Source organism: Lasioglossum baleicum, chromosome 18 (genome assembly GCF_051020765.1).
Source record: "Lasioglossum baleicum chromosome 18, iyLasBale1, whole genome shotgun sequence".
In the NCBI taxonomy this organism is placed as follows: domain Eukaryota; kingdom Metazoa; phylum Arthropoda; class Insecta; order Hymenoptera; family Halictidae; genus Lasioglossum; species Lasioglossum baleicum.
Window position 1 is genome coordinate 262,636 of NC_134946.1, and position 14,865 is coordinate 277,500.

A 14,865-nucleotide genomic window follows, 5' to 3' on the forward strand; every position below is an offset into this window, starting at 1 on the left:
CGTCCATCCGGCCTTCCCCTTTAAGGTTTGTTTACGTTCGTTTTCATTGTTGCATGGTTTTTATGCAGATTTCGTTATTTACGTAGAGATGTTGGGTTGTCCACTCCGAACTGTCTCTTTTTCCTGGTCTCTTCGATTGCCGCTTGGAGAGGGCTTGTTTTCGTCTGCAGACTCCTCCTCAGGGTGGTCAGCCTACGGTCATGTTGTTTTCAGTCTTTTGCGTGGCCTCTGACTCAGCATGACTGTTTCAAGCATGAACTAGGTTCGCAGTCGTTCGGAGACTGCTGCGTGTTACCGTGATGTTGTTAGGGGTTGGTCATAGTGACTCCTTATCCTTTCTGGTGTATAGGTTCCTTTGTAGGTTCCTTCTACCATTTCCTTTTTCTGTTTTCCATTTTCCGCTTTCCATTTTCCATTTCCCATTTTCCATTTTCCCTTTTTCATTTTCCGTTTTCCATTTTCTTTCCCTCTTGCTGACCCTCATGTCCGCCTCTTAGACTTAAGAGCTGGTGACCTGTAGACTCGTCTCCGCCGTGTTTGCGTTGTGACCGTTCCTCAGTCTGTTCGTCACTTACCTTATGGACTAGGCGTGAGCGATGCCTCCTGAATCCCTAGATCATGCGGGAAGGAAGAAAAACACACACACCGCTCCCCTATTGCCTGGGTTTCCTTTATTTGAAATCACAGGTTGCTCTCTTTCTCTACCGCTCTCCCGCTCTCTCTCTCCCCCTCCTTCTCCCTCTCTCCCTCCTTCTCTCTCTCTCCCTCCCTCCCTCTCTCTCCCTCTCCCTCCCTCCCTCCCTCCTTTCTCTCTCCCGCTCTTTTTTATACTTAATTTATACTAGATGTAAGTAATTATTAAGTTAGAACTAAGTTAGTAATAAGATAGTAGTAAGCTAAAAATAAGTTAGTATTATCATTGTAGAGAAAATTGTAACAGTTCTCGTTCGGGATCGCGAGTAAATCGTGATATATCGTCCTCGGCCGTTGTAGCTCGTCGTGCCAGGGTCGAATTATGAACGAGGATGGGATCGGGATCGGAAGACGTGGTGCACGGGGTGAAATAACGACTCTTGGTGTATTTGTGGTAAAACCTCGCTGTGCTTGTTCCGCGGAGCTAGTGGGTCATGGTGTCGGAGATAACAGAGATCGCGGTGTCGGAGACAATAGAGATCGCGGTGTCGGAGACAATAGAGATCGCGGTGTCGGAGATAACGGAGATCGCGGTGTCGGAGATAACGGAGATCGCGGTGTCGGACATATCGGAGGTCGCGAGAATGGAAATAACGGAGATCGCGAAGTCGGGTGTTACGGTGATCGCGGTGTCAGGAATATCATCTATCGCGGTGACGTTATTCGCGGCTTAGTTTCGCGTGGACCTAGTGCATGCGGATTCGTACAGGCTATAACAAGGATCTTGACAGGGGTGTATCATTCTACCCGGGTCTGGAGTATCGGGATTCGGAATGTCGGTAGCGTACCGGACAGTTACGGTATCCCGGGTAGGGTTATCGGTGTCGAGGAAGGAAGGCTCATCTCTTCCGTCGAGCCGACTACGACGCGGTCGGGATTTCACGGGGCAGCGTGCCTCCGTTGCTTCGGTGCGAACGCAGTCGTCACCGGCGGGAATCAGGAATGTCGACGCGGTCGAGGTTTCAGCGGGGCCGCGTGCCTCCTCTGCTTCGGTGCGGACGCAGTCGTCACCGGCGGAAAACGGAGTGCCTCTCGACAAGGAGGAGTTCGCGCAGCGATACAAACTCGTCGCCGTAGGCCAAGGATTAGGATGGTGTTCACCCAAGATATACTTACGTAGTCATCAATTTGCAGCAGGTGATTCTCAAGCGATCGTCGCGGACGGAATGAGAGACCGACTCGTGTACGTTGCGCCTTTTATAGGCCTAAGTGGGTGGTGAGGAGGTGAAGTGCGGTAGGGTGTTCGGGGTGACGTACGGTTTCCGTTTCCCGCCAGATTTACCGTAATTCGGTATCCGGTTCCCGCCAAATGTAGTTTCTAGGTGAGGGGAACGCGCGGAGGTGTCAGTATGGACTCGGCGGATTGTAGGCGCGGGGTACCGCGGTGAGGGGCGACTCTATTCGGTAGCGGGGAGCCGGCGGTTCGCTACTCGGTGTGTTGCCGACGCGGTTCGGCTTCGGTCGGACTCGCCCGGCTAGATTCGGTGCGCGGACTAGTAACAGGCCTGCGTATGACAGGTCTGTTACAAAATTAATAGCTACATAAAGCTCAATCCAATCAATCTCTTTCTCTTTCCTGTTCTCTCTCTCCCGCTCTCTCTTTCCCTCCCGCTCTCTCTCTTTCCCACCCGCTCTCTCTCTCTTTCCCTCCCGCTCTCTCTCTTTGAGAAATACAAACTGTCACGGCGCTCAATTTTCAGTTCCCCTTTGGACGGTAACTTGCTTCTCAATTTTCGGTTCCCCTGCAGAAGGCAACCCGCTCGGCGTTTTAGGGCTTGTGGTAACAATGTGTAGTAACATTTTTGGTTTTTGTTTTTTTGTTTTTTTTTCATTATTTGTTGGTCGCTTTTTATCGATTGCAGTTGCTGATTTCCGTTTATCACTGACTATTGCCGTTTTTTTTTTGTTCAATCAGAGATGTGTGGTTATATGTTTGTATATCATATAATCAGCTACTGTCTCTTTCCATGTTCTTTTCGGTTGCCTTTTGTGGAAGGCTGTTACTACATGTTCGAGATTCAAATTGAGGATTTATTAGTCGTTACGCCGACTGTCGATCGACGTTCGATATGTTTTTCTATGGTCTATATTTAGAGTCGTGTAGCAATCAATCGTTACCGTTTCACTAGGCCACGGTGTGTTTGTCGACACTCGTTACCGGTAAACATCTTCAATTTGAATCTCGAACAGTCGTCTTCGAGGATCATGCGATCGATTATGATCCAATCGCGTGCGACCCCGCCTATCGCTCGAAGAGCATTTAAAAAGGCTCTCTTCGGTCTTCGCGATTATTAGTCTTTCGACCAAGACCATCTGTTCTAAATCGCACTTGTACAAGCAGTTCCGCTATTACGATTATCACTGTCACGGTTCGCGATCTTCTGGCAACTACATCGTTCTAAAATAAAGTTCATAATTACTTGTGAATCAAGCCAGATTCATTCATAATCGCCTAATTCCTCGAGTCAAACTCCTTCTCGTGTTCCTCACGCGCTCACGTCTGAGCGGTTCCGGATCTCGGTGATTTCGATCGTCGATCGACACCGAACACTACATATTCATTCTCCTCGTCCGGGTGGTCAACCTACGGTCATGTTGTTTTCAATCTTTTGCGTGGCCTCTGACTCAGCATGACTGTTTCAAGCATGAACTAAGTTCGCAGCCGTTCGGAGATTGATGCATGTTTTTATTTGTGTGTTTGGTCTTGGTCTCTATGACTCTCTTTCCTTTCCATTGTTTATTTGTCGATGTTATCTGCTTTTTGTGTTTGTCTTTGAGCATTTCTTTCATGCTGAAGCTTTACTGTTTCTTTTTCTTGTTGTGCTTGATTTTCTATATCTGGGCTGTGTGCTAGATATCGAGAATCATTATTGCCGTTTTTTTTTCAATTCTAGATGTGTTGTAACAGACCTGTATCGTGCAGCCCTGTTACTGCTAGACGCGCGCCGAACATCGCCGACCGACACCGAGGATCACCGAACGCGTCGTCAATCAATCCCGCGAACAATCCCGCGCTTAGAAGCGCACTTGGCGGGAACCGGACGTCTAGGTTCTGACATCTTTAACGGATACGGAAACTCGACGTCACACATCCGTTTCCCCGCACCATTCCCCCACCACCAACCTAGGCCTATAAAAGGCGATGCAAACGAGGCACGGGCCTCTTTTCCAGCCTGGGCAGCATCCCAGGAACACCTTCCTATCTAACCTGGTTCCCATCGGTGTGACAGCATACACGCCAAACAGAGAGGGCAGCATCCTGAACAAACCTCTCGGGCAGCACCCTCAGAACTCCGACAGCTATCGGAGACGTTTAAATGAAGAGACAGCCACCTCTTCGTTTATCGTAGAACCGCCACGAGAGTTTCCCGACTCATGGCGGGGTTACCTTTCCGTTTCCCTCCTGAACCGAGATTGCCGTAACGCACCAGGTCCACGGGCTCGCGCCGCGCCGCCATGAAAGAACGCGCGTCGCGATCGAACACCGTCACGAAAGTCGCGCTCCAGTAATTATATCCGTACACGAAAGTACCTGGTATCCAGATCCGCGAACACGCATCGGCACTAGATTCACGAACAAGGGATACCGTCCAAGAGACACACGGTTCCGCGAATGTACGAGCAGTGGGGCCCGAAAATACATATACCCGTCGTCGTTATTTCACGTCCCGCGCACCTCGTCCATTTTCAGCTTCAGTCGATTCTCTCGCCGGTAGACGAACCCGGCTCGACGAGTTATTCCAGCACGGGAGGATACGACGCCGCGACGACTTTTCCGTTGGAAGCAGAACCGTTACAGTGTGATTATATGTTTGTTTATTCTGTAATCAGCTACAGTCTCTTTTCCGTGTTTTTCTTTTTTTTCGGTTGCCTGCTCTCAGTGAAGTAGAAGCCGCATATTCCTGATGGCATATACGTTCGCCAATTATTTTCGTTCACCATCCACTTGAATTCTGCAGAAGTTTACCGCAACGAGAAGCTAAACTTATCTGCAACTATTCCCGGAAAATCCGTCCTCGAAGGGTACCTCGTACCTCGAAGATATAATTGCTGTCGGTCAACTTGTCCAGTGAAAAACTCTGAGCCAAAGGCGGCAGTTGCCAGCAAGCGACTTCGTTGACAGAAACGTGTACCGCTCTCGTCACGTGTTCCTCCTTGGGGAAGGAACGAGAGCCATGAAGAGCAGACCAGGGCCATCAGGAATCTGCGGCTTCTACTTCGCTGAGAGCCCGCCTTTCTCGACTGCTTCACGAACTTTGCCAAAAACCGGCGAGTCGTCGCGAAAATTGTTAAAACTACCGCAATCGCGAACTCGGGCCGCCGTTAAAGTCCGCGGAAACTTTCGCTGTCGCGGTGTCCGCGAGATTTGCCAAAAACTCTCGCTGGTCGGGAAATCTCGCTGAAAGCCTGCCCGGCCGTTTTCTCCCTTTTTCACTGACGTACTCTCTTCCGTCGACGTCGCGACGCGTCGTTCGCCGTTCACTCCGTCGACGAGCAACCCGACTAAACGAGACAACTTTGTTCCTTGTTACAGAAAGTGGACCCAGAGCTGATATTCACGAAACAAGAACGGATCGGAAAGGGTAGCTTCGGCGAGGTGTTCAAGGGGATCGACAACAGGACCCAGCAAGCTGTTGCCATCAAGATCATCGATCTCGAGGAGGCGGAAGATGAGATCGAAGACATACAGCAGGAGATCATGGTGCTGTCGCAGTGCGACAGCCCGTACGTCACCAAATATTATGGGTCCTACCTCAAGGTAATACTTTAATTCATAATGTACAACCAAATTGTGAAAACCATTTTAGGAATAATGAGAGTCATCTTTTTACCACGCTTGCCGTGTCGTTGTTGTTGCATGCTTCAAATCTTGTAATCGAATTTTAAACCACTTCCCGATGAGCTACAGACTTGAAACTTTAAACATAGAACAGAACAGGATGACAATGCAAAATTATAAAACAAATTTGAAAAAAACTGTGCGTCTAGGAGAAAAACGTATTTAAACATTAACCGTCACACCTCGCCGCGCGACGCTCGGTAGTACGACATCGCGTTCAGCGATCCCCACTCCGCGCACCAGCGCTCCCTACTCCACTACCCGTTCCCACTCCACTGACCCACTTTGCACCGAAGGAGCTCAGTGTGGTGTTCCATTCATTCAGTTCTATTTCGTACAATTTCGGACTCCATCGAGAGAAGTCGTCTCTCGCGTATTTCCATATCTTGTGTCCATATCTTACTAATTATACCAGTACATATTATTATACTATATCTTGATTTCCATTTTAAAAAAAACTAAAAAGTGGAAGATAAAAAAATATATAAAAAAACCTTTTTAAAAACCACGCTTATATTAAAATGCACTAAAAAAGGAGAAAATAATTTTCTTCCTGGTTCTCCCAGAAATTTAATATCGCTTGGCTCTTCTGAAATGTACGTTAACGGTCGCGAATTCAGAGTCATTTCACAGTCGCATAAGACAGTACCCATTTCCTCGTAATTAAGGCACGCTTTTCCTAAAACTTTACGCAAAATATTTTTGAGTAAACCAATTAATCGCTCCCACCATCCTCCCCACCAGGCAGCAGTGGGGGGATTGAATCGCCAATCAATCCGCTTAGCCGAGCTGTAACTTGATATGACATCCCAGTTCAACTTTTTAAACGCATTATCCGCTCTCACGAAATTTGTTCCGTTATCCGTGTAAACAATAGATGGTCTGCTTCTACGTGCGATAAAACGACGCAAACTGTCCAAGAAAGTTTTGGTTGACAGTGATGTCACGAGTTCCAGGTGTACAGCTCGGTATACAGCGCAGGTAAACAAACATATCCACGCCTTCTGCCGACCACGCAAAAACACTGGTCCCGCGAAATCCATCCTGGTAATTTCAAAAATCGCGGCGTCTCTTACGCGGTGAGCAATCAAAGGAGGCGAATCGGCTTTCATATTTTTCGTACTATATCTTTTACAAACTACGCACTTCGATATAACTGACCGGACAATTCTCCTCATCGATAAGATCCAAAATGTCTCTCTTAGTTTGCACATCACGGTTTGTGCTCCCGCGTGACACATGTTTTCATGTGTTTCGCGGATTAATAGCTCAACGGTTTTGTGCTTATCTAGTAGTATCGGACATAAAAATGAAAACCTATCGTTGCGTTCAAAAATCTTTGTTTTTAGTGTTATTAGTCCGTCCGTATGTACAAATGTTTGGATCGTCGTTAATTTCGGATCATTTTTCGGTAGAAATATCTGTTCTTGTATATACTTCAAATGTTTCAGTTCCGCCTGATACATTTCCTGATACGTTATCCGTGTTCCTATATTGTTGTCTTTTTTCAATTTGAAATTCTTGAACCGTAGCATAATAGCAAGAAATCGAATCATTTTATTGTACGAGGAAAATCTTTCTGCAACGTTAAACTCTGTTTTTCTCCCTGGATTTAACATTGATATTTGAGCCGACTTCTTCAACTCACCATTTACCTCATCTTCATCGACTTTATCAGAGAGACTCGGCCAGTGATCCTGAGCCTCGCGAAGCCAGTCAGGACCCTCCCACCAGCGCGAATCGAACAGCTGTTTCGCTTGATAGCCACGGGACGGAAGATCGGCTGGATTCAGCTTTCCCGGTACATACCTCCACGTTCCGGACGAGGTTAATTGCCTAATTTCGCGTACACGATTCCATACGAAAATGCCCCATTGCATGTTTCGGTTCAGCCAAGCTAGGACTGTGGTCGAATCTGACCAATAGAAAATAGGAACATTTTCGTAATTTAATGCCTTTACAATCGCGTGCGTTTGCCGGCTTCCTATCGATGCTGCTAAAAGTTCCAGCCGTGGTATCGTTGTTTTCTCCGATGCGACTCGCGATTTCGCTGCAATGAACCTCAATTCGACCCCGTTCCCTTTGTCTATTCGTAAAAACGTAACCGTGGCGTAAGCAAGTTTGCTTGCATCGCAAAAGGTATGTATAGTTACATTTCCTGTACCGAATTTTCTAGGAATTTCAATATGTTTCAAATATGGTAACTGATTGTACCATTCCTTAAACTGCTTCTGTGTTATCTCATCCACGGGTGCGTCCCAATGCAGTTTAAGTTTATGCAGTCCTTTCAACAATAATTTTGGCAATAAAGTCACTGGAGAAGTAAATCCGATTGGGTCAAATACTTTATGGGTCATTGAAAGAATTAATCTCATCATAATAAATTCATAATTCCTCTCATTACAGTTTAAAACCGCGGGGTTAATTCAGATGGTATCGCGGGCTTTATTAAACGAAATTCCAAGAACTAACGTTGTTTCTTTCTCACTACCATCGCGAGTAAACTCCCACCCTCTTAATTCGAAACCTCCCGCAGTCATGATACCTTTGCTTTCCGAAATGAAGGAATCGAGTTCTCTTAATGATTTTACACTCGTCGTACAATTATCCACATAAAATGACCTTGCCAGATTTTCTACCGTTTCTTTTGACCAACGGCTCTGATTTTCTTCGTTGACCGCTCGTAATACGGTTGAAAAATGGTACTCTAGAACTGCTCCTAATAAGACTGGGCTGCATGTAAGGCCGAAAACTACGCGTCTGTGTCGGAAGATTCTAAGCTCGCCGTCTACATACCACAAGAAACGTACAAAATCGCGATCCCGTGGGCTTATTTCAATTTTCAGAAATGCTTTGCGAATGTCTGGTATCACGGCGATTTCGTGCTCCCGAAATCTCAACAACGATGTCGGTATTAATTCGATCAGGTTTGGTCCCTTTTCTAGACACTGGTTCAAAGAAGGAAAACCCTTTTCCCGCGCGGAAGCGTCAAAAACCGGCCTGATTTTTGTCGTACTCTCTCTTCTTACTACGTGGCGATGAGACAAATAATGAGCGAAGGAATCGCATTCGTTCTGTGGCACAAGTTCTATAATCCCTTCCTCCTGCCATTCTCTAAATACCGCGTCGTATTCTTTATAAAGATTATCATTTTTTAGCTTTTTTACCGTGCCATCCAACCTCTTTTTAGCGAGATTAAAATTCTGTGATATCGGAGCGTGATCCCCGATCCATGGCAAGCTGACCGTGTAACGATTTTGTTCGTTCAGGGAGATTGTTTTTATGAAATTGTCTTTCACTGTCTGTTCTCTTATCTGCTGATCCTGTTTCTCTATCGGGTCAGTGATACCTAAGGTGTCCAAGTGTTAGATCGGGCCATATTCGGTAATGATCGGGACAGATCGGACCCATAGATCGGAGATCTTCCCGTCGATCGCCAGCATCGATAAAACGGCTAACGCGGTATCCTTTTTCTCGTTCGCGGTAGTTTTTCCAATAACGGTCCACCCCAATCTCGTTTCTAAGATCGTGAGACCGTTAGATAATTCGTGCTTATTCCCGGTCATTAATTTTCCCGCTATATCCGCGCCTATGAGCAGATCGATCGGGTCGGATTTTCCGGAACTCGCGTCTCTATCGGTGAGCGTAACGTTGTAGTCTCGCGCTTCACTCAGCCAATTCGCCTTACTTTCCGTCGAGACTTTTCACCCGAACCGTATACATGTCATGCGTCTGACCTCGTGTGCTCACACCGCCGAATAACGAATGTGTAACCTCAATATCTCCGTTCGATTTGTACCCCAAATATTCCGCGACCTCCGTTCGAATGTAAGCTCTTTGAGAACCCGGATCTATCACCGCTCGCGCAGTTGTTTTCTGTGAATCGGAGTACAAATGACTCGCAACGTTAACAAATACACGTCGGGGAGGTTACTAATACTCGCGAGGTTGTGTTCTTCGATTTTCTCTTCTACGGCCGTCGACTGTCTTTTGTCGGATGCCCCCCCTTATTCTCATTACATAGAACCGGACAAAGGAGTATCGAATGTCGCGCGCCGCACCAATTACACGTAATTTTGGCTTTACAATCTCTCGATCGATGTGCGCGTCTCAAACATTTAAAACAACCGCCACTCTCTTTCAGTAAATTTTTCGAACGTCACACGGCATTTTTTTCGCTTTTTTCGCTTTTTTCGATAGAAATGAGGTAGAGCGATGAAATTTTTTTTAAATTAAAGCTGAAACTTTGCAGAATATGGGAAAAATAGGAAGATTATGGTACGAACGGTTTTTAACCTTGAGAAAATTCGTTAAACATATAGAATTTCAAGAAATCGATTTTGCAATATCCTGAGGTCGTAGACAAATTTTGAAACCAGATTTGAAATCGGCGTGAAAAAATCTACGAGAAATGATGTGTCGCCCGTTAAAAAAAAATGTTTCCGCGCGTGGTATTGGAAAAACCACAATTTTCTTGAAGTTGTGCAAGTTTAACGAATTCTTTCAAGGTTAAAAAACGTTCGCACCACAATCTCCATAATTATCCCATGTTCTGCAAAGTTGCAGCTTTTATTTTTAAAAAATTTCATCGTTCTATCTCATTTCTATCGAAAGTTCTTTGATTTTGACACAGATTTCGTCGGTTTAGCCCAGTGTGCGTCGTCTCCCTGGATCATGCAATCGATCCGGAACCAATAGTGTACGACCCCACCTGCCGCCACTATTGTCTGGAAACCCGTTTTTCGTGGCCAAAAGTCAATTTTTTGTTTATAAAAATGGGAATCAAGTCAATTTTTTAAATGTTACTATATATTTCTGACTTTATAATATTATTGCTGGTCTCGAAACAAATTCAACGACCTAGCATACTATAACCTTCAACTTTAAATAACGCTAAATTACTTTTGGCCACGAAAAACTATTGGATAGCAGAGCTGTCAGAGCCCTGAGACAAGAAGACTCCAGAACATGTCCTACGAGTTACAAAATATACACAAATACGCGCATGCGCGAGAAAATTTGGCCACGATCGAAGCACCAACCGCACATTCCATCTACACCAGTCAACAACAAATCAACGATTAACGAGCTATTATAACGAGAAATCAACGATCAACGAACCAAGATTAATTTCTAAAGGTATAAAGAAAAATATTATTATTATTATTATTATTTATTATTATGAACAAGCCGATGTTAATTTACACAAATTTTTACAGTATATTTAGGACCTTGAATAAGTTCTCGCTGTTTCTTTTATAAAATAAAAGCTTTATTTAAATTATAAGGAACAAAAACATTTCATTCAAAGTATTGCCCATCACTAGCGACCACGTTCTCCCATCTTTCTGGTAGTATATGAATTCCGCGTCGGAAAAACGACATGTCTTTTGAGGCTATCCAAAAATCGATCCATGTTTCAGCTTCTTAATAAGAATGAAAGCGCTGATCAGCTAGGCCATGTGCCATCGAACGGAGTAGGTGAAAATCAGAAGGGGCTATGTCAGGTGAATACGGCGGGTGGGGTGGAACTTCCCATTGAAGCGTTTCCAGGTAGGTTTTCACTGGTTTTGCAACATGAGGCCGAGCGTTGTCATGTAGCAAAATCACTTTGTCGTGTCTCTGCTCGTATAGCGGCCGTTTTTCTTTTAAGGCTCGACTTAAACGCATCAATTGAAGTCGATAGCGCTCCCCCGTGATAGTCTCATTCGGTTTGAGCAGCTCATTATAAATTACACCCTGCTGATCCCACCAAATACAGAGAAGAAGCTTCGAACCATGGATATTTGGTTTTGCAGACGATGTTGATGCATGGCCGGGCTTACCCCACGAATTTCTACGCTTTGGATTATCGTAGAGTGTATCCACTTTTCATCGCCAGTCACGATGCGGTGCAAAAAACCTTTTCTTTTCTGCCGTTGAAGCAGTAGTTCACACGTGAGAAAACGCCGTTCGACGTCTCTCGGCTTCAATTCATACGGTACCCAATTTCCTTGCTTCTGGATCATTCCTAAAACTTTTAAACGTTTTGAAACAGTTGACTCATCTACTTGTAATGTTTTTCCTCCAACTTTTCGTCTTCAAATTTTTGCGGTGCGCCAGAACGTTCTTTATACTCAAGTTCAAAATCATTATTTTTGAAGCGTCGAAACCAGTCTCTGCATGTCGTATCCGACAAAGCATTGTCGCCATAAGTCTCAACAAGAATTCTATGTGCTTCAGCTGCAGATTTCTTTTGAATAAAGTAGTGCAATAAAATTCCCCGCAAATACACTTTATTTGGCACAAAAGTAGACATTTTCAGAACTAAGAAAAAATTACTTTGTTTACACTAAAGTGAACTACCATACACTGAAATTTAAGGTTAGATACACTACTGCCTTGCATGTGTGTTACCATTCGAAATTTCACGAACGGGGTACTGCTACTGCCATCTTTGAAGAAACAGCGAGAACTTATTCAAGGTCCTATACATAATACATAAATACGAACTCAAATAAGTATGAACTCATCCCACGAGAGAAGCGCTATAGAATTGGAAGAGGACATGACAGGCGCCATGAATGTTTCGCCTAGACCAACTGTTGAACCAACGATGGAAGAAATGTCGGATTACGAGCAAGTGAAGTGGGTTTCGCAAATATGTTATGTGTCGTTATTGGCCAGTAACTGTATGTTGGTGACACGTTTGATGGACGGATACGGAAAAGAGCGAAGCAACCACTGTGCGTGTATAATTATTTTATGGACAAATATTGCCCTCCAAATGTTCACCCAAAGTTGCCTAGTACTCAGGCGGTTAATGAAAATTAAAAATATAGGTAACGAGAATACCAAATTTATATTAATTGCCTGCCCTGTAATAGCAGTTATGCTAACTGCATTCTGTAACACATATATTGGAAGCTCGTGCATGTTCGATAAATGATTATTTTTTGTTACTTTATATATGACAAAGTGTAAACAGCATTTTTTTACCGGGTAAAATGTGTACATGGACAAATAAAAATGAGTTTTTATGAACAAGAAATATTATATGTATGTGTATTAATTTTGCTTCTCTATCATAACAATGGGTGAATTCGCGTGTGTTCTCGCAGAGGAGATTAAGGGGGAACTATACCCTCGGATTGTAACTAGAAAGGAACTAGAATCTTACTAGATTTTGTCGCAGTGTTGCCATAACATGCCATAATGAGCTCCGTTTCACTATGCCATTGAATGGCAGCCATTCCAGCATTCTAAACCGGAGACTGATCGCGCGGAGTGGGGCGAATGGAGCCACGTTGCGCGTGCGCGATGGGGACACGACGACACACGACGATGAAACGATGAAATGACAAACATAATTGACATATCGCAAGTTTTAGGTTGTTGCCGCGTATCGTACCTAGTTCCACATAGAGATTATAATGTAACTCAATACTACAGATTTCAACATTTTGTTTAATATACCTTGTAATAAGCCATTCATACTTCAGTGCACGTCTGAAATTCATTTTATTTATAATAAACAATGTTTATAATCTCTATGTGGAACGATTCATTTCATTAAGTATAAGTACATGATAGGTACGATACGCGGCAATAACCTAAAACTTGCGATATGTCAATTATGTATGTCCACAGCCTACTCTAGGCTGTGGTACATATAGGGATGCCGATTATTAATCGATTATTTAAAAAATCGATTATTTCCATAAAATAAATCGATTTTTAGAATCGATTCTTCAATATCCGATTGTGACAAATAATCGATTCTAAAATTGTAAAAATAATCGATTTTTATGGCAATTTGTATGACTGTACGTGGAGACCGTGGAGTGTTTATGCGGAGACTGTATAAAGAGAATAAGAGATCCAACTAGCATAAAAAGTAACTATATAAGTGTTCCTAAAAACACGACAATTCTACTGCACATAATGATTCTAACGAAACTCGTTCATTGGTTAATTCTCTACTCGTACTCGGCCGACCACGCGACCATTGGTTGACGCGCAACGACATATATACATATATAGGAATATGTATAGGAAAGGAAAAACAGAAACAAGTCTACCTATATAATATATAGTAGACTCGTTTCGCATACGCAGAATTCTCTGAAAATAACCAAAGCCGGGTCAAGCCGGGTCGTCGACCGTCTCTCTTTCTGGTCGAGAGGGATCGGGTCGCGTTACGACAGCAAGATTGTCTATTGTCGTTAATTAGCCTCTCGGGAAGGTTCATTTTCATTAGCCATCTCGGAGGCGGTACGTTTTCGAGATCGGCGGGAAAAGTCAGGGGGAAGATTATAGCCGGCGCAATTTCGCGGCGAAGTTCCCAGACAAAGCGTTTTGCGGATGCCACGTATAAACGGGAATCTTCCTCGTTCTGTTTGCAGGGCACGAAACTATGGATTATTATGGAGTACTTGGGTGGCGGCTCGGCCCTGGACTTGATGAAGGCTGGCAGCTTCGAGGAAATGCATATTGCGGTGATATTGCGCGATGTGCTCAAAGGGCTGGATTATCTTCACAGCGAACGGAAGCTCCATCGTGATATTAAAGGTGAGTCTCCCGCGTGATTAAATGTATAGAGAAATCGTTAGCGTCCCTCGGACAGTTCGGTTTCTAGTAAAATTGCCGAACTTTTAAGCTTCGCACGGGCCTGAACATTTCGCCGAATATCTCATATCTCGCTGCAAGAATCGAGCCACCTTAAAAAGCTGTACTTTCCCGGTTTTTGCACACAGTCTCCAATTACCGAGCTCCTCCGGCTCTTTGAAAATAGCCGTCTGAATCGACGCCAACGTCCGCAGCCTTTTATTCGTTAGCTTCCGGCAAAGATTCGCGACGCTCGTACTGATTGTTTGCTTTCGTTTTAAAGCGGCGAACGTTCTGCTGGGCGAGATGGGCGACGTGAAACTGGCTGACTTCGGTCTGGCCGGACAGTTGACCAACACGACCAGCAAACGAAACACTTTCGTCGGGACGCCGTTCTGGATGGCGCCGGAAGTGATCAAACAGTCCGCCTACGATTCGAAGGTAATTACGCTGTTCCAATAAGACCGCCGTTTCCCAGAAGCACTGGCTGTTTTTTAGCCGTGCAATTCCGAGACCGCTGTTTGCTCCAATAGAGTCACGCGACACGGCTGATTTAATTTGAAAACTTTACATTGGACACGAAGATTTAACCTTCGTACTGCGCCGCGTTGGTCCATATCGATCCGACTCTTCGGGAACCTAATTCGTCTTCTCCCGATCACTGTCACGGTCCAGCAATTTTTACCAGAACATATTTGCTCGTGCTGGAAAATCAGTTTTCAGTCTTTTCACTCCAGCCTTCAGCT

At 44.6% G+C, this 14,865-nt stretch overlaps 1 protein-coding gene across 1 annotated transcript in view; it reads left to right on the forward strand.

Annotated features, from left to right (window-relative positions):
• Positions 1–4,868: 4,868 nt before the first annotated feature.
• Positions 4,869–14,865, forward strand: part of LOC143218183 (serine/threonine-protein kinase 26-like) — an 11,310-nt gene continuing 1,313 nt past the window's right edge. Inside the window, 4 exon segments of the mRNA XM_076443226.1 lie at positions 4,869–5,021; positions 5,228–5,452; positions 13,918–14,083; positions 14,403–14,560. Of these exon segments, the coding sequence (XP_076299341.1) occupies positions 4,869–5,021; positions 5,228–5,452; positions 13,918–14,083; positions 14,403–14,560 (702 nt within the window).